Below are 23,157 nucleotides of genomic sequence, written 5' to 3'. Positions count from 1 at the left end.
GTGGGAAAACAAAGAAGGTAATGATGGTAATTTGAGAAGAGAGTGATTGCTAAGCAAAACACCTCCATGACACTTTCTTTAAAATTGTAGTTTTTATTTTTTTCCTATTGTAGCATCTAAATTATTTAAGTTCTATTGGTGTAATTTTTCATTATCACTTATGAGTATCATAATATATTTCAAAAGTTCACCACATAATTTAACAATTAATAGGCTCATGTTACACCCCACATCAAATTTGTGGTACAAATTACAGCAAACTAACCAAAAGTGAAAAAACCAAAAAGGAAAAAGAAAGTAAGAAAAGGAAAAAGAAATTAAGATGGCCTCTTCTTCTTCTTGTTTATTTTATTTGACATCCATCAACCATAATTAAATTATCATGTGTACTTGTGATATATACAATCACTCACAAATTACGCATATCATTTAAATTCAGGCGTCCAAATTTGCAATTCGCCCACTGCATTCCTCATGCTAATTATGCCCTCCCAAATTGTTATGAGTAACAAAACTTCATTACTAACTTTAAACTCGCCGGTCGCCACTGATACCATCATGACCCAAGCTCATTCTCTTTCATCTTTTGTGGTTGATTATCGGATAATTCACATGTATCTTTTATTTATTAAGTAATAAAATTAAGTATATAAAACACTTCTAAGATTTAATTTTTGTGCAAATAACACTCCTATTGTTTATTTTGAATATACAAATTCGTTAAAAATTTAAAAATATTCCAAGTAAGGACTTATCTGCACTAAATCGTTTGAAAAGTACCGTTATAAAGCCGTGTGTGGCACATGACTAATTAATGATACTAAATACCCAAAATGTCTTTTGAAGGTCAGAAAATTCTCTTACACATTTTCTATATAAATCTCATGCCTCCAAAACACGGTCTTCCCAAGGCCACTATGGCCATTTTAAAATCACTGGTTTTATTTTTTTTTTATTTTCCCTTCAAGAAGGGTAATTTAGTATTTTCATTGCTTCATTAAAGGTGAGGCCTTTTTTGCCCCCAAAAAAATAAAGGTAAGGGGTTATGAGAATCCATAGAGGGTTTTGAGAGGTTATATGCCCTGTATGCATGCCATAAGGATTTATTTATTTATTAATTATTATTTTTTTTTTCACATGACCTTAAGTAATAGTCTGTTTAGTTTATAACTTTACAAAAAATTATAAAAAATTTTAAAAATAAAAAATTGTATTAAGAGAACCATCTTTTATAATTTTCTGAAAACATATACATTTTTATAGCTGAATTTTCAAAAAATAGTTTTCAAAAAAACTATTTCTAGAATTACAAACCAAGCAAAGTAATAAATATGCATTAATATATATATATATATATATATATATATATATATATATTGCTTTAAATTGCCTTTATTTAACTCACATCATTTAATGAACACATAGAAACTCAAAACATCCATACCAAAACATTTAATGAACACGTAGGTTCTCAAAACATTCATATGAAAATAAAAAAATGAGATAAATATGAATTGATTTTGCAGTGACTATGTAATAAGTATTGAAATAAACAACACTTAGAAAATGATAAAAAGTCCCGTTTGGAAATATTTGAACTAAACACTTTTAAGATGAAAGAGTATGTTCGACTCAATTCATAAATCACACAAAAATAAATAAAATCGATCTATTTTTATATTATTTCTTCAACAAAAATAATGATTTTATCGATTGAAAAAGCAGTACCTTATTCGACATAATTTTGGTGTGAAATAATTATTCGCTTTTCATGCACTAACTTTTATAGGAATCAATGCCATCAATTTTACTATATCTATATATATATATATATATATATATATATATATAATTGCCATCAGTTCTATACAATAACATGTCACGACGTCTATTAGTTTAGTTTAAACTTCAAAGTTTTTTTTTTTTTTTTTTTTTTTGTCGAATTTAAAGTTAATTTAGGTTAAAGTTCAAAGTTACACTTCTGTCTTAAATTAAATTATATAGGTTAAACTCATATAATAAATTAGATTGTTTAGGTAATAAATTAAATTATTTTGGTGACAGAGGAGTGCGTAAGTCATCATTGTTTGGCTTACCTGGCAAGACTTTCTCAAACTATAATCTCATTTAAAATAAATTAAATTTGAATTTAAGCATCTATTTAAAGTAATAACGGCTTTTCAGCAAAAGCCGACTCTATTTTTCAAATCTAAACCCCCAAACGCCGTCGTTTTAAAAGCTTGTCTTGTAAATTTCCAAAATTACCCCAACCCTGTTTATAAACAATGGGTAAAGGGTTTTTCAAATTTAATTCAACTCTTCAGTCGTCAAAAAGAAACCCAGCAAACTCGTCTCTGTCAATACACTCATATATACATATAGAGAGAGAGAGTGAGTAATTGTAGAGAGAGAAAAAGCAAAAAGAAAAAAAGCAAGGAGAAAGTGGGAGAGTTCTGGAATCCCACCGTTTGCAGAACAACAGACCAGTCCTAGTCCAACAACTGATAAAGAACTCGCTCCCAGCTTCGAGAACTAGGGTTTTCTTGATCTGAAGCTGCTGGTAATGGCGAGTCCTCAATCGGAGAGATTGGCTATCACTCACACTCCAACAACACCTGGTTCTAGGGCTCTGCGGACCCCTCTCAGTGATGAAGCGATCTGGATACGCCTTCGCGAGTCTGGGTTCGACGAGGAGTCTATCAAACGGAGGGACAAGGCCGCACTCATCGCCTATATAGCAAAGCTTGAAGTTGAGGTCGGTCTGATTCGTATATCTGTGCTTCTTGATCTTTATCTTTGTACTTGCTTGATTTTGTTCTATGAATACATGTATTTGTTTATATATATATATATATATTTATATATTTGTTTTATTTGGGTACAGAATTCTATTGATGGTTTAAATGATCATGTTTTTGAATTTTATTCAGTCTGCTGCATTGAATTGGGTGTGTAGTAATCTTGATAAACCCTTGTGTTTTACGGCATGTTTTTGAAAGCAAATAAATGGAAAACAATTCTGCTTCATATCCTTAATTTTTGGGAGATGCAGGTTCTGTGAAAATGGTCAAGAATACAGGTTCTGTGAAAATGGTCAAGAATATATATATACATAATTTTATTTTTATTTTTTATTTTTATTTTTTTTCTAGCAATAGAATTATTTTGGCGATTGAGTGTTATGTTTTTCGATATCTTGATTGAAATTAACAGAAATTTCCTAATATAGGTTAGCTTTACATATATATTGGGTATCACGTTTATTTCTTGGACTGTGTTTGACCATTTTAATTTTATGCAGAACCATGACCTTTACCATCACATGGGTCTTCTCATTTCTGAAAAAAAGGAATGGGTTTCCAATTATGAGCAAATTAAAGGCTCTGCTGAATCAGCTGAACTAAAGCACAAGCGGGATCAGGCTGCACTCTCATCTGCCTTAGCCGAAGCTAGGAAACGGGAGGATAATCTGAAGAAGGCTTTGGGAATTGAGAAAGAATGTGTCTCAAATGTATGTTAGTTCATATATATTCTTTTTCCATGGAGCTTGATTTTTATATTCGTCCCTAATTTAGGAGTTTTTGTAGATTGAGAAGGCATTGCATGAGATGCGTGCAGAATCTGCTGAGGCAAAAGTTTCAGCCGAGAGCAAATTGGCTGAAGCACGAACTATGATGGAGGATGCTCAGAAAAAGTTCACTGAGGCTGAGGCAAAGCTGCATGCTGCAGAATCCTTGGAAGCTGAAGCTAGCCGGTATCACCGTGCTGCAGAAAGAAAGTTACATGAAGTTGAAGGTCGTGAAGATGATCTTAGGAGGCGTATCATATCATCCAAGTCTGAGTACGTCTTCTATTAGTTCTGTTGACTTCATCATGTTATATCACCACCAAACATACATGTTTCGTTTACTTTCTGTTTTTAATGTAGATATATTTGTGTAGATTCTATGAAAAAGCCCATGACAATAGCTGCATGTGGTGCGTGTGAAAACTTCTGATGCTTCACGTTAGAAGCAAATATTGATTGCTTAGATAGTTAATATAGATATGGAATCATATTCGTATATATTTTTTCCCTAAAGAATATCAGTACAATGTGTTTTGCTTTGTTTTGATTGTCTTCTGTTGATGTTCCTGTGGCCTTGTTCTCTTTCAGTCTTTTATGTTATTTATATCAAGGATTTGTTGGCAGATTGTGTTTGTATAAATTCAAGGATGTTTTGCTTTTGGAAACTAAGTGTTGTCTACTTGTCTCTGGTCTATCAGTTATGATGCTAAAGAGAAAGATATCCTTCTTGAGAGGCAATCGTTAAGTGAACGGCAGAAAACTCTGGAGCAAGCACAAGAAAGATTACTTGATGGACAAGCGTCGTTAAACCAAAGGGAGGAGTACATATTTACTAGATCTCAGGAGTTAAACAAGCTTAAGGAAGAGATTGAGGCTTCCAAAGCAAGCATCGAGAAGGAATTTAGAGCCCTGAAGGAGGAAAAAACCAATCTGGAAATTAATGCAGCTTCCTTGTCAGCACGAGAGGAGGTTTATATATATATTTCTGTGAATATGTTGTTATATTAGATTGATACTTCATTTCCAGAAGGATTTATATATGTAAATTTTCTTTTGGATGTTCACAGGCTGTTATCAAAAGGGAATGTGAGCTGAACAAGAGAGAGGAAGATCTACTTATTCAACAAGGAAAGCTTACAAGCAAGGAATCTGTGAGTCATTGCCTTAGCTTTCATTTTCAATTCCTTTATGCCAATGTTGAATGTAATTATAAACCAAACTGAAGGAGGTATCCAATTGTGATTGCTGATAATTTTGGTGCCTTTGCAGTTGCAACATTCTGCAATTAATTATGATAGCTACCATGAGTGACATAAATCACACAATTATTTAATATGATTCAGATAAATCTCTTTTAATCACGCTTCTTGCTGAAACCATACAGGATGAGATTCGACAAGTTATGGCTAATAATGAAGCTGTTTTGAAAGCAAGATATTCTGAATTTGAATCAGAGTTGGAGATAAAGCGCAAAGTGGTGGAAGAGGAAATGGAAGCCAAGAGACGGGCTTGGGAATTGAAGGAGGTGGATCTTCGTTACCAACAAGACTCAATTGTGGAAAAAGAACATGACTTGGAGGTTCAATCAAGAGCATTCGTGGATAAGGAGAAGGATTTGATAGAGAAGACGAATTTGCTTGACGAGAAAGAGAAAAGCCTTCTTGCTGCTGAAAGAGAAATTGAGTTGAAGAAAACATTTCTGCAGAAAGAAAAAGAAGAGATCAATAACATGAAGCTTGGCCTTAGAAAGTCTTTGGATTTACTGGAAGAAGAAAAGAAACAAGTCTTCCATGCAGAGGAGAAAGTGGAGGCCATGAAAAGTGAAACAAATGAACTACTGCTCCTAGCAGTGAGACTTAAAGAAGAAATCGAATTGGTAAGAGCCCAGAAGCTGGAACTTGAGGCTGAGGCAGATGAGCTAAAAGCAGAGAAGGGAAAGTTTGAAACAGAATGGGAGTTGATTGATGAGAAAAGAGCGGAATTACGAAGGGAAGCAGAACGTGTTGCTGAGGAGAGACTATCCATTTCCAAGTTTCTCAAGGATGAGCACGAGAGCCTGAAATTAGAGAAGGATGCTCTGCAGGATCAGTATAAACATGATGTTGAGTCACTTTCTCGTGATCGGGAAGCCTTCATGAGTGAAATGGAGCATGAGCGCTCGGAGTGGTTCAGCAAGATTCAGAAAGAACGTTCTGATTTCTTGCTTGAAATTGAGATGCAGAAGAGGGAGCTGGAGAACTGTATTGACAAGAGGCGTGAAGAAATAGAAAGTTATCTTAGGGAAAGCGAGAAAGCCTTTGAAGAAGAGAAGAATAAAGAACTTCAGAATATCACCTCTCTCCGTGAAACAGTAGCAAAGGAAATGGAGCAAGTTAAATTGGAAATGGAAAGGCTTGATAATGAGAGGTTGGCGATCAATTTGGATCGTCAACAAAGGGAAAAGGAATGGGCAGAACTTAACAATTCCATTGAAGAACTTAAGGTGCAAAGGCAGAAGTTGGAGAAACAAAGGGAATTATTGCATGCAGACAGACAAGAGATTCTTGCTCAGATTGATAACATGAAGAAATTGGAGGATTTGAAAGTTCTCCCAGATCGTATTGCTGCACCTGAGAGACAACCTGATCTACAGTCTAACTCACAAAGAGTTTATGCAAAAAGGAAGAAGCAGTCAGCTATGCAAGATGCGGAATTGAATTTAGTTAGCAAAGTAAATGGTGGTGTTGGTACTGGCCTTGATTTGTCTGATAAAAAAGGATCACTTATTGCTTCTCCTGCTATCTCTGCTCCTTTTTCATGGCTCAAACGATGTGCTGATACTCTGCTAGAGCAAACACAGAGCAACAAGAAAAGGAGGCAACATAAAGGTGTTACCATAACATCAGAAGAGACTACTACCTCATGGTACCTTATCCTATATAATCAATTTTTTACGTGTTATGACATATTAGTTATATGGATCTGTTCTTACAGTTGGATCCTCTTTCTCACATTGGCTCTTTATGATTTTGTTTGTTTACTGATTTATCGTCAGTACCTTACCAATCCAACCAAATGCACCTGAGGATGAGCCTGCATTGATGTCACACAACCGAACTCCAGTCGGTGCTGAGGAGACCACTGTTTATATAGATAAGATCATCACAATTCATGAAATTACCTCGGTGGAAAATGTAAGATGTTCTGGGGACAGTCAGGTAAGTTCTAATCTTCAAAATTTTGCCTGCCTTTATGTTCTTGCTGTTGCATTGGGAAATACCTTGCTGCTTACTTAGCTTGCTGGTTTATGTTCTGGTGGCTGAATATTTCCTAATGCCTCTAGTTGTTTAAAAGTTTTTGCTTCTAATGCTAGTGGTTCTAGCATAACAGCAGGTAAGTTGAATAATGTGGAATGGAAAGAGTATAACGCTTCAGATATGCATTTTATGAAAATTGGAATAGCTCTCATCACTTAACCCAAAAAAAGTAGCCCTCATCCACAATCCCTCTGGTAGATCTTGACGGTCCTATCAGCTTTTAAGATATAGGAAATCCTTCATAAGTTCATAACCACGACCAGAAGATCTGATGGCACTGGTTTTAGCATTTAAGGTTTGATTGTGCTTAAAATGGAGCTTCTACGTGCTGCTGTTTCTCTATTGAAGTTTCCACACAGATAAAAAAAAATTATGACATATTGTAGGAATTTGTTGAATTTGCTATTTTTAATTAAATTTGTTTGATTTGGTGAATTTCTCTCTCTGGTTATTTTATTTAGGGACAGTACTCGTTCAGTAAATATTTTTTTATTTAGGACTCGATCAGTTAATGTTGCTTTATTTAGGAACATTACTCGTCCATTAGCATCGTAAATTAATTTGTAGTGGCAGTCTCTATTTAAATTGGAATTGGACAAGTGTTACAGTTGACTAAGTTTTAATTGAGTAATATATTTTACTATTTAGTGTAACTGGTACCTCAGTGCTTAGGGAAATGGATGTTGATTGATTGACAATTGACATAGAGAAGCATTTCACTGTAAAAATGCATCTTCTAGAAATTGAGTTGGTGGGAAATGGTGTGGATAGGGATGCTATAATGACTCCTTTTTTGCTAATTATGATCTAATGACTTATTTACTGAATTCTTCGATGATGTTGAATGTTCGTGACATATGGTATTAAAAAAAGGGTTAATTACACTGACACTCCCTCAGGTTTGGCCAAATATCACATTGAAATATCTTTCGAAAATAACTATCACTCACATTACAAACTTTTGGTCCATTATTCACTCACTCCAAAAGTTACTTTTCATTTGTGTCAGACTGCTTTTTACATGTAAAAAGACATTTGTTTGTAACTTATCAAAAAAACATGTAAAAAGACATTGTAACCCTTTTACTTTGTCAAAATTAACTTTAACCCTAAAAAATCATTTAAAAGACCAAAATACCCATATTTTTTTTTTACCAAATTGACTCATCAGACCATCCAAAAGAATTTAAAAAATATAAATATATATAAGTTTTGTACATATATATGCGTGTGTGTGTGTATGTGTGTGTATATATATCTTTAATCTCTTTATTTAAGATAATTATCAAAAGAGAGAAAGAAAACACCCCACGAACAGTTAGAGGTGGGAAAAACGACAAATATATATATATATATATATATATATCCACTATATACATATACACACACACACACACACACATATACACATACACAGAGATTTACTTTCAGAGGAGGTGTACAGAGAGAAATCATAGTTTTCATAAACACCCATTTGATTATTACTCCTATATATTTTATTTTGGGCTTTAAATGTTCGAGAAAAGGCAATAGAGATTGATGGAGATAACTAAGAGAGTTGAAGTATTTTACAGATACAAAGAATGGTAAAACAACTAATAAAGGAGTTTGTGGTTGTCGAGTTGTAGAGAGAGAAATATTAAAAAAATTCAAAGAGATTCATGAGATTTTCAGCGATTAAAAACCCAGGTGGGTTCTTTCATTTTTAGTACAAATTGCTCCAGAAAGTTTTATATATATATATATATATAAATAGATACATGGTAGTGAGAGGATTTGAGCACTTCTTTGAATTTCAGAAGGTGGGTTTGAGACCTTTTCGACTTTTTCTCTTGGTGATGATTACTTCTTTTTCAATGGCTTTCATTGGATTTTGTCTGGAAATTTTTGATTGTTTGACCAGAGAAGTAATGTGTTATAGTGAGAGAAAGCAAGAGAGAGGAAATGACTGCTTTTTTTAGGTGACTTCGGATGGCAGGGAGGGGTTGGTGTTAGACTAAGGGTATTTTAGTCCTTTTAATTTTTTGATATTTTGAAATAAAAAGCATTTAAAATTTTAGGGTAAAATTGTCATTTTGCACGTTTTTAACGATGTCATTCAGGGAAAAGTTATTTGGGGTCTGAGTAGTAGTAATTTTCGAAAGGTATTTCCGTGTGAAATTTGGCCAAACGTAAAAGGGTGTCAGTGAAATTAATCCTAAAAAAAATAAAAATCCCGCTAAAGACTTGTTCATGTTAAAAAGAACAAATAAAATCTTAAAAAACTAAGTAAATGTGGCAATTTGAGTTGATTTATGAAGCAAGAGCGTTGAGTAATAATATTTCTGACCGTAGTCTGAACCTGTTCATTGAAAGGGTTTAAAATTTCACCTTAATCCAATATGCTAATATATTGTTGATTTTATCTTATTTTACATGGTCTTGGGTCCATTTGTTGGTTGTTAACCGTTTGTTTGCATCTAATGTCAAATTGATATCATTCTCAAATTGTAGGACATGACGGAATAATAGGATTCATGGAGCTGACCCAAGTAGTTGGGAAAATGTTTGTTGTCATTGTCATCTCAAAATTTTGGATATAGAGACAGCTGAATTAATGATTTTCAATATTTAATTTCAAATAATGTTTCCATGAAACATTACTTGTTTAACATGGATACCTTATTACTTTTCAATAAAAAATGCAATAGAGAAACATATTACTAATGTATCTCTGTCAGCTTTTACATAACTTGGATTGAATGCTTCTTTTGGCTTCTCATTTTCACTTCATACATTTGAACTGTTGATATAATATGCAGTTATGCACCCTAACCATTTAGGTATATTCGGTCCTGATGTTTTTAATGTGCCTCGTGAATTTGGAACTCTTCCTTGATTTAGAGCAACTAAAGTGGCATCATTAAGATCAATTAACAAAGTTAGTTAACCAACCTTGTAATTTTTTATCTAGCATTCCCTATTTTATTTTACTATAGATCTAAAGTACTAAATCATGTGAGTTGTAATAACATATAGTGTAATTTACATAGGTTCGAGAAATATCAAAATGAGTACCAACAAAGCAATGCATCCACAACCTCAACTTTCAGAAGCCAAAATTTTAAAAATCTTACAATAAAGAGCGTGATTCTTTCTTGAAGAAATGGTATCTGCAAGAGAACCATGGAGTACAAGGAAAGAGAGGATTCACTCTAATATAATAATATTTAGAGATGTGGCTCTAGTCTGAGAGTGAGAGAACGTCGTGAAAGAGGGAGAGCAGGGAGCGTGAGAGATAGATCAAAAGGGAAAAAGAAGAAGAAAAAAGTACTTGTAAAAAGATTTTTTTTTTTTTTTTGGGGGGGGGGGGGGGGGGGTTGTTAAAGGTTAGTGCCGGGTCATTTTAAAATATCAACGAGTTATAAACACGTAATGGGAAACAAAAATAAAAATGAGTGAGGGCACATGCCCGGGTTGGCCCCCATGTAAATCTATTCCTGGTGGCTGTAGTTTTGTGAGTATACCCTAACCTTATAAGTAATTTGATCCCTCATAGTAGACTAACTGAAAATTGCCACCCCTATTAAGAAGTAAACCATACATTGAAAATGGGCCTTGATATTCTATGTAAATGGAATATATGCATAGAAGACCAAATTGTATCAAATTACATAATATTTGAGATGCCATCCTGACACATCTTTTGGTTGGTACCACCATGGGAAGGTTGGAATTCACATATTTATGCGGCAATATCATTGAAGGTTGGAATTCACATATTTATGCGGCAATATCATTGAAACAAGATTGTTATTAATGTCTGGTTCACCGAGTTGTTAGAAGGATTGCAAAAGCATAGTGAGTTTTCACCCCCGCGGGGGGGGGGGGGTGGGGGGGGGGAGGATTTGATGGCTGCCATGGGCAGTAGGATTTGTCGCTTGGAAGCATTGACATGACCAGTGGAGTTCTGTCTGCTCTATATATAATATTAAATAAATAAAGGGTATTTATCAGAAATAAATAAACAAACGAAATAGTACTTCTGAATTGATCTCATCTTTTGATAATTTTCCTAGTATTAATTTGAAAAAAATCACAAAAACAAAATAAAAATAAGAAATTCTTCAAAGTGGCGTCCTTGGAGCTAGGTTGTTTTGATTTACACAATGTTCAGAAAACGGATGACTGGAAGAGAGTGGCAAGGGATTGAAGCCTTATGTTTGTGATATTATCTCAGGAAAGCCCTCTTGTCGGTCATAACAAGTTATGGTTTAAATGGGTCTACGGTCAAGTCGATGGTGTGAACATTTCTTTTGAAGAAACATGGTTTTGAAATTTCAAACCCTCAAACTGACCAGCTCCAGTCTCCCTTTCAGTCTGGTTTTTAGTGATATTCTACATGATTTGCAAAAGAGTTATTTTTACGACCTGAGGAATTTGCACCTTCTTCTGGCAGTTGTTAAGTCTTAACAGGGACAAATGTGGTACCGTCCTAAATGCATTTATTTTATTTTGAAGATAAATGGTTCTTTAAAAAAATTGTTTTGAAGTTCCAAACCCTCAAACTGACCAGCTCCAGTCTCCGTTTCAGTCCGGTTTTTATATATATTCTACCTGAGTAGCAAAAGAGTTATTTTTACGACTAGCTACACATTCATACCTGCGAAAAGAGGAATTTGCACCTTCTTCTGGCAGCTGTTAAGTCTTAACAGGGACAAGTGTGGTACCGTCCTAAATGCATCAAGGATGCGACCACTATGCCTACCAGAAGGAAAAGTTTGGGCTCAACGTAATTGTATATATGGTAGTTTTGGTTGAATTATCCCCTCATGTTTGTTTTATATTATATTCACTAGCTGTTTCACTGCTAGTGCTAAACTTTCAATGGTAGTGATTAAGGGGTTTGCTGACGGACTAGGGAAACTAAATTCATATATATTTGTTTACGTAGGTACTTCAAATTATATTGCTACCTTGTGTTATGCCCTGGGCTTGTCTTCAAAAGGACCCTACCTTCTCTTAACAATTGAGATATATTGCTGCAGAAAATTGTTCTTTTTCCTAGTTCATCTTTTGTTCACACGTGTTTCCTTAATTTTGCTGTGCACATGTGAGGAGTAGACCTGTCAACTGAATTCGGATTGGATTTGGCTTGATCCATTCTGAATCCATTAAGGAATATCTGCAATCCAATCCAATCCGATAGATTACCTGCTATTGAATTCATAAGGAATTACAGAGTTTATCAAATATCCGATCCGATAACTTGATTTGTTAAGTAGTATAATTTTTGTAAAAATTCCACAATATAAATTAGAAAAAGTGAGAATAAAAAAATAAAAAATAAAAAAAAGGAGAAGGAAAAATTAGATGTTTGATTCTTTGTGAAAGAAAAGAAGAAAAAAAAAACACACACGCACGGAGAGAATCAAGAGGGACGAATAGACTTAAAAAAAAAAAAATGAAGAAAACTGAAATAGTTTAGAGTTCCAAATTTTCAATACTATGCATGAGAAACCTCTATATAAACAACAATTTTTAATTAATTTTTTTATCAAATGCTCATCAAGTGAATGATAGGCAATATATGTCTATCATATTACATAGTATATTTGGTCAGGTTGAATTAACATTGGATAGGATTGATGATAATCTATATCCTGTTTGTTAATTTTTTAGATTATTAGATTAAATATTCAATTCATATTCGAGATATTGGATCTGTTTTGGACCATATTTGGATCAAGATAATATTTAATTAATATCCGAGTTATTGGATCAGTTTCGGGCCATATTCTGATCAGGACCCAATCCATTGAAATGGCTGAAGTTCATATCTCTTCCTTCTAGTGTCTTGTTTTTGCATGCTTTATGGCCACTTAAATGAGGTTTCTGTTGTTTCACGGCTCCATTGTCTGGAAAACTTTTAAGGGTACTATCTCTGTTGATCACACCAATGTCCTTATCAAAAAGATTATGGCTGCTTCTATGTTCATATTTATATATATTTTTTTCTTCATCATCTTATTCTTAATTTTGTATTTTCTTTGATATATGCTTTATTTCTGTAGCATGAGCAAGAAGTTATGTCTGATGATCCTGATGAGAAGTGTGAAGATCCTGGTGACCCCATAGCAGATAATGATGAGAAGGTTGAGCAAAAAGTTGAAAGAAAAACGAGGTCAAAACAGAGGAAATAAAGAAGTAAAATTCTGTTTGCTTTATCTGGCTAGGGTTTACTGCCTGGGATTCAGAATAGTTACATAAAAGTATATTTTTCTCTGTTTGCTTGTCCCTTACTTCAAAGTATTTATAAGCTTTGTGAAATTTAGTTTACTAATTGAATGTTATTTTCAGGTGTAATACCGAACAGAGTCAGTAATATAGGGTTGGAGGGATTATTTTGTTGTGGCTGGTGACTTGTCCTACTATAGGTTTAACATGTAAATGATCAACATGTAAATGCTTAGTCTATCTTATGTTGGCTTTCACCTAAAAGGGGTGATATTTAGAGTGGAATATTAGTAGGAATGTGTGGAAGCTTTTGTGTAAGAACTTCGTCTCTGGTCCTGAGTTATGGGGTGGTTTGCTGTATTATTTCTGAAATGTTGGGTGGTTTTTGCTGAAGTTACTTGTTATATGACTCGTCGAGAATTGTCCTCGCGCAGAAGGGGATTAGCTTATTCATGATGCAGTTACCATGTGAATGTTAATGGGGTGGTTTGCTGTATTATTTCTGAAATGTTAGGTGGTTTTTGCTGAAGTTACTTGTTATATGACTCGTCGAGAATTGTCCTCGCATAGAAGGGGATTAGCTTATTCATGATGCAGTTACCATGTGAATGTTAATGGTTTGATGTTGTTTAACAATGCTTATTTTGTGGGGCTTCAAGAAATTGAATATGTCAAGTGTTATGTGCAACTCAATTTACTTATTTTGCTAACTGAAATATGTATTCTGTAGGCAATTTTGGTCAATTATAAGGATTGATTCTGAGGTTATTCATTGTTGTTACACACACACGCATATATATTTTCTGAAAATTTATTCATTATTGTTGTTATATGTTGTCAGGCTCTAATTGATTGAACTAGATATACTTGGGTATTTAGATGGTGCCTTTAGGGTTTTGGGAAATAATTGAATGCAGTAAAAATTACTGAGTTTTGATCATTCTAAGCTCATATTGGAATAAATTTAGGACTCATAATTGAGTGTCTTGGGGGTCTCCAAGTCTTTGTAAGCGTTTTCATGGCAGGTTTTCTTTGGATTTACTGTTCTTTTAATGTTGTTTCGTCATACTCTTGCTCTCTGGTCGCTCTAATGTTTGCCTTCAGAGATTTCTTTGAGACATAGGTAAGAGTAGAAATTTATTGGGGGAAGAGAATAAATACTTGGAGAGTGATTCTGTTGGCACAGAGAAACCACAGTTAACTTCAGCGATAGGAACAAATATAAGTTACTACTAGATTGTAGTGTTACGGAGAGAGAAGCTAAATAAAATGAAAATAAAATTTTGATTTTTCGTTACAGAAAGTAATATAAAATAATAAAATATATATTTTTTATGCATAGTAGTGAACTTTCGAGGTGTCGACTTCTTCATGCGTGTTAGTATTGTCACTATTTGATTTTTCTTCCCTTTTTGCCACGTTTTTTGTTTTTGGTCATATAAGGAAGTTGTATTTCCTTTAAATAGAAAATTAATATGATGGGTAATCAATTTTACAGAAGTACTCACTTGTTATAATTTGATTTAAATTATTTTATATGCCCGCTTGATGGAAATGAATATTTTATCTGAAAAAGAAAAATATTTTTCAAAAAGAATACTTCACGTTGAACCTAAGTATTTTATAATTTTCTCATTTTTGTTAGATCAATTAGTTCAATCCTTTATTCAAGTTTTGAACCTCTTCAACATGTTGACGATCATTCAGGGCAATCAGGATCATCAGATATAACTTAAATCGAACCCTACTATGTGAACCAAAAAGTCCTAAAACTACCAATCCAATCATCAAAAGCAACAAACAAACAATGTCATGTATTGCACTCATTTTTCTTTTATGTTGTCCATTAGGACTTCTATATACTGTTGCATGTGCTTGTGTGGTGTTAATATATTTGCATGAGCTTTAATTTCTTGCATTGCATAGTCCATACTTCCATGGTTACAACCCTTGCCATTAGCTCTCCCGTGAACCACCCTTCCTAGCTAGTCGGTTAAAACCCCTCTGAATCCCTTGTAAGTTAAAACAATTACGCACACACCCATTTTTACTGAGGTTCGAACCCCAACCTCCTCTTTGGGGGGTGATACCGATGGGTTACTTGGTCTTTTGGTGACAAAGATGAACATTTTGCATGCAAAAGATGGCTCTAGTAGGATCATTACGATCCTTTAGAAGGTTACCATACTACATACAGGAAACTTGTCTAGTTCCAGAGAAATAACCTTTCTTTTCCTACACAAATTAAACACACCCCCATTAAATTCATATTTCAATTACATAAGCTGTTACGCTGTCCATTTTCAAACTCAAAAACATGTTTTTATAAGTCAGTACTCTGTCAAAATCAAGATTGACAACCCCTCCAAAAATCATCTCTACATCCAAACTTACGCCGTCATGCGACAAAATCTTAAAAATCAATATCAAACCCTCTTTTTATATTCAAAGCTCGATTTTACTATAAATAAATAAAAAAAAAAAAAAAAAAAAAAAACCGTTTTCAATCTCTACTCTACATTTTGCATAAAGTTGTAATACTCCTAATTTTCGAAGTATTTATTTATTTTATTTAATTGTATTTAATTGCTTATTTGGCTAATTAATTGTTTATATGTTAATTATTTAATTGTTTAGTTGATCTATTATTTAATTGGTTATTTGATTGTGTATTTTAATTAATTGCCATGATTTGTAAGTTGTATGTGAAATTAATTGTATAGTTGATTATTTGTTATTTTTATTTAATTGTTTAGTTTATTTATGCAGCTATGGATTGGGTTATAAGTATTTGGGCCAAGGGAGTTAGTCTCGGACTATAGGGGAGGCCTAAAGGTGATTACTAGGCCTAAGGCCATGTAGATGGTCATATGGGTAATTTATACATGTATGTATATACGTTTTATTTGTGTATGAATATATATATTTATATTATTATTTTTGTTATGTGTTTTGGTTTGTTTGACCAGCGTAGGATTGAAATTAGGTTTATGTGAGGTTATATTGAGTATATATGTTGTTATAATATAGGGTTAGAAGAACTTGAGAAACAGAGAAAGAGTACAGGCGAGAGGGAGAAACCGTGAGGTTTGAGAGAGACCAAGAAGTCAGGAGGAGGAAGGAAGAGAGATGGGTGGTGTGTGGGTAGCAACCGAAGCCAGTAGAGTAGACGACGGCAACCCGAAGGCTGCCGGCATTGGAGAAGAAGACGGGAGAAGAAGAGATTGGTTTTCAATCCGAAAACCGCAAGGCAAGTTCTCTGTTCTACTCTTCCCGTTTGATCCCTTATTCTATGCATCTCCAGTACAACTTTAGGGACTTTAAATAGAGATTATAAACCTGTTTGCATGCTTTAAAACGGACTGTAATGAATGTATATATGTGTATATATATATGTATGTATATACAAAGTGAAATAATGTGAATTAATGTTTGAAACTTTGTTTCTCTTGCTCTAATCATGTGTAATTGATGGGTATTAATTAATGGGAGCAATTGGGACATAGAAGCATGTTTTAAGACCCTCAATGACGAATTTTCAGACTTAAAATGGACTTGCCGATCTGGTTATGCGAACTAGTGCTCGAGCACTGTCAAATTCAGAATTACTGCTCGAGCACCGTTGGACACTGCTCGAGCACAGTAAGGGTGTGCTCGAGCACTAGGGACCAGATTTGCCCCCAAAGTATTTCGAATGGCCCGAATTGATTTATTAAGGTCCCAAACTTGCACTAAAACCTCGGGAACAATGTTATATGATTTAAATTGCAAGGAATTTAATTATGATTTTATGATTCAGGATTTGATTAACTATTAATTTAGAAATTGATTATTTGAGACATTTAAAAAAATTGGAATTTAATGTGATAGCACAATTTATGATTTTAATCATATTTTGATGTAATTGTGATCTACAAACATGATACATGGCTGTACTTTATAGTTTACCATGGTTAGATATGGTTTGATGCGTTTATCGTATATTTGTGACGGGATAATTAAGATAGCTATTAAGTTAAACTCCTTGATATTTTGCACCATTGCGAGATATGGTCTGATGAATTGATGAGTATAAGTGGACTGACTAATAAGTTAAATCCATTATATTTTATGCCATTGTCGGGATATGGCTATGTGATACGTGTAGTGGGGGTTAGCTGGCTAATAAGTTTAGACTAACTCTATGTTGTGCCATTGTCGGGATATGGCTATAATATTTTACATGTTTGTGTACCATTGTTGGATATGGCTATATATATATTTATATGTGTGCTCTTATATAGGAGATAGGTAGTTGGATATGGGAGATGTGTGTGCCCTGGTAGAAGAGGACTCTTGACCACCTCGTATGTGATTTTTCATGAGATACCCACTATCTGGTTGAGACTGCCCTATAGCCCAGTGAAAGTCTATAATGTGTGTGCATATATCTATCGACTATGTATATATTGCATGAGTTGGCTAGAGATGTATCCTTTATGGGTTCTCTGATTGGGTTATTATAGAAAGAACTTGTTAATGTGTTTTGACCCACTTTTTTTTTTATATTTTTTAGGTATTTATCAGTTCCAATCTTAAGCATCTCCAATGCTCTTTCATTTTGGGCTGCTAAACTCAAAATTTGAGAGAGGTGTAAAAAGTGGGCTCTCCAATGGGCTTTCATTTGGGCTCTCAAATTTTGAGAATGCCAAATTTTCTCTCAGATATAGGAGCTACCAATTTTTTTAGCAAGTCTTCTCTCTCTCTCTCTATACGACGTCGTTTGGAATGGCTTTATCTCTTTCCATTACGTTCCTGTCCCCTCTTCCGACTGGTTGCGTTGCCCTGTTGTCTCTCTCTCCCTCTCTTCAGCAACGATCTCTCTCTCCTTCTCATCTGCAACGACAGCGATTATCGACGGTGACCGAGTAAATTCTCAGATCTGTATTTTCTCTTCCCCTCTCATCCTCATATATGTATGTATGTATGTATACATATATATATCTTCTTAGATCTATAAATTTTGTTGAAAAAACTCAAAATTTCTATGATCTGTCTCTTTGTTTCTCTCAAAATTTTCATTACCCAGCTTGTTCTTCAATCTGGGGTTTGCTCACACTTGTTAGTCATTATGTGTTTCGTATTTAGATGTTCTTTATTTTGATGAATCTTTGAGATTTTTGTACACACTTAAAATTAAAGTGAACTACTATAATGAAGTGTTCTGTAACTATAATTAGATTCCATTATGTTTCCGGTGGTCCTATTCGATCTAGGTTTGATATATTTATTGTATATCTAATAATGATACTCCTGTTGTTTTTTATTATCAAATTGTTGGTAATTGATCTACATAGTATAACTTGTTTGTTATTACAGAAATGGTTACCAGAAAAAGACCATAAATTTTGCAATCCTTCATACCTAGCATATTTGTTTCAAAGTTATACTTGAATTAATTTCAGTATTGGTTTTAATTTAATTTAATTTAATTTTTAAAGTACCATAGCAAGTAGTAAACCAATCCAGATAAGTTGGGTCAAACCTTTGAAGTAAAGAGTTTTTTTATTAGCATGAAGTTTAGTTACTTCTCTCATCATAACAAATGTTAGGTTTCCATCGGTCTATTCGTCAAATTGATCTGAACCATTATATAATTAATGATAGAATGAATTGTGTTGAAATTGTACTAGAAAATTTTACTTTTGCAAGTTATTTGCCTTCTAAACTTTACCCATTTGATCACTGGCATTATTTAATCCTACTAAAATTAAGGTACTAAATAGACTTTTATCTAAAAACAAGTTTCCTATATATGTCATAGCTCATGAGTTATTCAATAGAAGTTCATATAATATTTTTCACGGGCTGAAGTAAGAATAACCTCACAACCACTTAACTTGCCAACCATGCTGAGTTTTTCACTCTTCAAAGCCCCTCAATGACCAATTCTTGAATGACTAGCTAAGGATCCATTAACTCCAACATTGATTCCTTTAGTATCTGTTTAATCTAATGCTCAATTCAAGTAATTATATGGATTTTCAAGTGTGAGGTCTGCCACCACTACTGAATTATTTGTTCTCTCCATAAGCAACCTGTTTTTGAAATCTTTATCTTTCTTGAAATTGCAATCACTTCACGAGTTCCTTCTGCCTCTTAGAATTCTCAATGATGTATGATTTTCTTTTTAATGGTTTCTGAAGTATGAAGTCTTACTTTTTATTTTCTTCTGTAGTCACATTTTTAAATTTGTTACTCCAGATATTATTTTTCTCCTTAAGCCTTCAAGGTGCACTCTAAATTCAAAGATTTGCTTCGATAATTGCCTGGAAATGAAAGCTTCATTTATCAATTTATGCTTCATCTGCACTGTCGTGCATTTTTTATAAAGGATTTTGTGGAAATGGTGCATAACAATGACCAGGAAACCCATTCTGCAAAGAGGATAAGTGTTTTGAGGGAAACATGCATGTAGTGTTCATGGATTGGTTCAGTCTGCCAGTTATGATGGAGCTGATAGGAAACACGCTGAATTTTGTTGGCAAAGATTCTATAGAGTAGAAATGGATGGACTCATGTCTTGTTTTCATTTCTTGCATCTCTCTCAACTCTACTTCTCATACTGGAAATTATGTGGTCCAGAAGTTTAGCCTAATATTACTTGGATGTCTAAAAATCATACATAAACTATATAAGCATCCTATGTTGTCAATTTTTTACTATTGTTATTATTATAAATATATATTTGGGTATCATATTAGATTCCCTGCCATATTGTGAAACATGCACAAGGCATCGCATAATCAACTTATCACTCTTAGAGAATAAACCTAGCTCCTGAAAACGTTCCACCGTTTTTGTACTTTTACTTTGTAAAAAATTCATTCACGGCACCAATGGAGACTGATACCTAGATCTCAGTTTTATTTAATTTCAAGCAAAACTCTAATTATTCCAAAAGTTGTTTTCCCCTGTTCTCCTTTTTAATTCCGCTGTGATATTTTCCCTCTTTCTGTAGATATTGGTTATCAGTTGGTGCCCAGCCTTCGGACCCTGTCCAACGCCTACTTTTCAGAGCAGGGTTGCTACCCCCGCCACCGATGCTGGCAATGGGATGCAAAGGAGGGCCACGAGACACCCATCCAATAAATCCTATGACCGGACGCCATTTGACATCTGAGAAGTCAGACAACACTGACCAATCAAAGGACTCTGAAGGTGATGAAAATGATGATGAAGACAGTGCAACCTCATGAAGCTTATACATCTCTGGTTTCTAAGATTAGTATTGCTAGAATTGATCTGCTCAGATCATTAAAGAGTTGTTTGAATTTTGAAGTTGTGTAGCTCGTGAATAACCCCCAATCTTAAGCAACAGAGCAACTTCTATTGAGATTTCAATGCTTAATCCAGATATAGGGTTGTTATGTATGTTCTGCTACTTCCTCTTGTTGCAGAAAGAACTTTATTTTATATATATGTTAGCATATATTGGTTTCAATTTTTATCCATTCAGGTCACCCACACACATTCAGAATTGTAGTATTGAAATGCCAAACATGGATTTGATGATTCAAATTTATTTATTTATTTTTAACAAGGCAAACAAGCAAAATAAAATATAAACACACAAAAAAAAAAAAAAAAAAAAATACAAATTTTTTAGTTGAAAAAGAATGGTAGTTGGGAATGGTAGTTGAAAAAAAATGATGGTTATGTCAAAAAATAGCATTTTGCATTAAATGCACCATTAGAGTAGAATTAGTAAAATGTAGCATTTTGATATTGTAGCACCTGTCAAAATATAGATTTGGCATGCGAAAATGGTTTTTAACATTGGAGATGCTCTTAGAGGGTGTTCATGTTGATCAGAGGGCATTCATCTTCATTCTTCTAAAGTCATTGACGTAGGATACTATCTTCATATAATTCATTTAGTAGACTTTATTATAGTTGTATTTCAGTTATGACATTATTTATTAGGGATCCATGAGATGGATTCCCGAGTTTTATTTTAGAGATTTATTAATTATTAGTTTTATTCAGAGTTTTAGTATCAGATATTTATAATTTATCATTTAGTATTTCTTTCAGCGTTATTATTATTTTATTATATTCCACTTGTATTCTGTGTTCGTTTAGTACTTAATTGTTCTGATATTCCCGGGTCTTCAAGTGTGGGCCAAGCCAACCTACACGTGGAAATTTGGGGTTATCGTCATTTTAGAATTTCTACATTTCCAAATTACGCAGTCATGCCGGCGAACCCTTAAATTCTACTTAAAACTTTGTTTTCAAGATCAAAGTAAGATTTTACCATAAACCTTCTATTTTTAAACTCTATATCATTAAAACCCACTTTCCTAAAAGTGGTCATATTCAAATCTTTACATTCTAAATCCACGCTGCAATGCTAGTTAAATCTTTATTTCTACTTCAAAATACATTGCAATTTAATGTACGAGATCCTTACATTCCTTAAAATCATCCCATCCATAGGACTCCAAAATTTCTCCCAAACACATCCCATCCATGGGATCTCAAAATATCTCTTCAATTCACATGTGCTCAATATCTCTCATAATAAACCATACAACATTCGACTTGATTCCCTAAACGCTTCATATAGCAGGGATATGTGGGCAACTTAGGTAATCCTAAGTTGAGTCACTCCACTCTATACTACGAATCCATATTCAAATAGGTAACTGTATTTGGTATGGAGTCTTGGGGTGCCTAACCACTTCCTCAATAGTAATCAAACCCCTAAATTCATTAATTTGGTTCACGCAAATCCATCGAGAGTCACGAGTATTAGGGTCCACATTCAAAATCAAATTAAGTGTTCAAACACGCCATTTTCCAATCAATTCGGTGACCTAACACATCAAAACTCTATGTTAGGTGGCGACTCTAATCACATAAGATATTGACCCTACCATAAGTCAAACCTAAGGCATTAACCACCTTATCGCATTTGATCACAAATCATTATCAATATTAGCTTAAGTTTTAATTTTGAAGAACAATTTTCTTATAGTCTTAGTAAATTTATCATACACATGGTAGACCAATATACATGAAGCTTTACCTTTAAGTGTGTGCAAGGAATGTAGTGTTTACATAAAATTACAAATTATATTTTTGTACCATTTCGTTCAATCTTGCTTTGGTTCTCCATATGTCAATTAATGTTCTATTTATTCGATGAATACTTTTTTTCCTTATTACAATAATAATTTAATTATTTGATTCTCTGTGTATATCCCATATTTGGGATGTTTTCCTTTTAGATCTAAGTCTAAAAAAATGTAGCAAGATGTAGAATAATAAAAGGGGGCAGGATCAGGAAACTTAAACAGGGGTTGGCCGGGGAAACTTAAATGTGGGTGGAAATGGGAAGGGGTTTCGCTAAACGATTTTAGGCAAGGGTAGGGCGGGTATGGGTGGTAATTTCATTCACCTCGCCCCTTCCTTTCCCGCTCCTAATGGGACAAATTTGGTAGGACTCTAAATGGAGTAGGGGCTGATATGATAACAAAAATTAAAACCTGTTTCGGGTTTGGGTAAGATTTAATGTTTAACCTGCCCCGAACTCGATTATATATGTGTGTGTGTGTGTGTGTTTTTAGATTTTGTTTTTCATTTTCATGTTAGAGCCTAGAGGTGTTTATTTGTTCATTATTTTATGTTTTTGCATTTATCAACAAGGTGTTAATAAGCCATTAACCTCTATTTATTTACTATAATTTAATTTATTATACTAAATTAAATGAAGGAAGCGGGGCAGAGTCAGTACTTCATCTGCCCCATGGAGGCGGAGATGGTATACGAATTAAAAACCCATCTTAGGGCAAAATTGGTTTGGATGATTTTCTAAGGGAGCATTGTAGGGTTTAGTCAACTCTGTCCCAAACCTGCCCCAATTTCATACCTAGGGGCGTGGCAACTTAAACCGGAGTGGGTAAGGGTACCCTTGCCCAAACCCACCCCGGTTACCATCCTTACATGCGCCTTATGGAAGAAGATGAAAGAAGAACACATGTAGTACTCACGTGTAGTACTCTCTAGAATGGTTTGCATGCACAAGCCACC

General features: G+C 34.0%; 1 protein-coding gene across 2 annotated transcripts; it reads left to right on the top strand.

Annotated features, from left to right (window-relative positions):
• Positions 1–2,314: 2,314 nt before the first annotated feature.
• LOC132267038 (protein CROWDED NUCLEI 4) lies at positions 2,315–13,768 on the top strand. Of its 2 annotated transcripts, none has more exons than XR_009468829.1 (9): positions 2,315–2,755; positions 3,302–3,511; positions 3,588–3,841; positions 4,267–4,537; positions 4,636–4,719; positions 4,953–6,472; positions 6,603–6,765; positions 12,918–13,115; positions 13,204–13,768. XR_009468829.1 is itself a non-coding variant. In XM_059768076.1 (9 exons), the coding sequence occupies exons 1-8, from the start codon at positions 2,564–2,566 to the stop codon at positions 13,044–13,046; spliced, it is 2,823 nt and encodes a 940-aa protein (XP_059624059.1). In that variant the 5' UTR covers positions 2,315–2,563; the 3' UTR covers positions 13,047–13,050; positions 13,204–13,768. The 2 variants fall into 2 exon arrangements, 1 of the variants encoding a protein (XP_059624059.1); XM_059768076.1 differs by having other exon boundaries at positions 12,918–13,050.
• Positions 13,769–23,157: the final 9,389 nt, after the last annotated feature.

This window comes from Cornus florida, unplaced genomic scaffold, assembly GCF_030987335.1.
Source record: "Cornus florida cultivar Cherokee Brave unplaced genomic scaffold, ASM3098733v1 CherokeeBrave_3.0.0_Hap2_Chr07, whole genome shotgun sequence".
Lineage (NCBI taxonomy): Eukaryota > Viridiplantae > Streptophyta > Magnoliopsida > Cornales > Cornaceae > Cornus > Cornus florida.
Note: the sequence above shows the minus strand (reverse complement) of the source record. Positions and strands in the feature narration are given on the sequence as shown.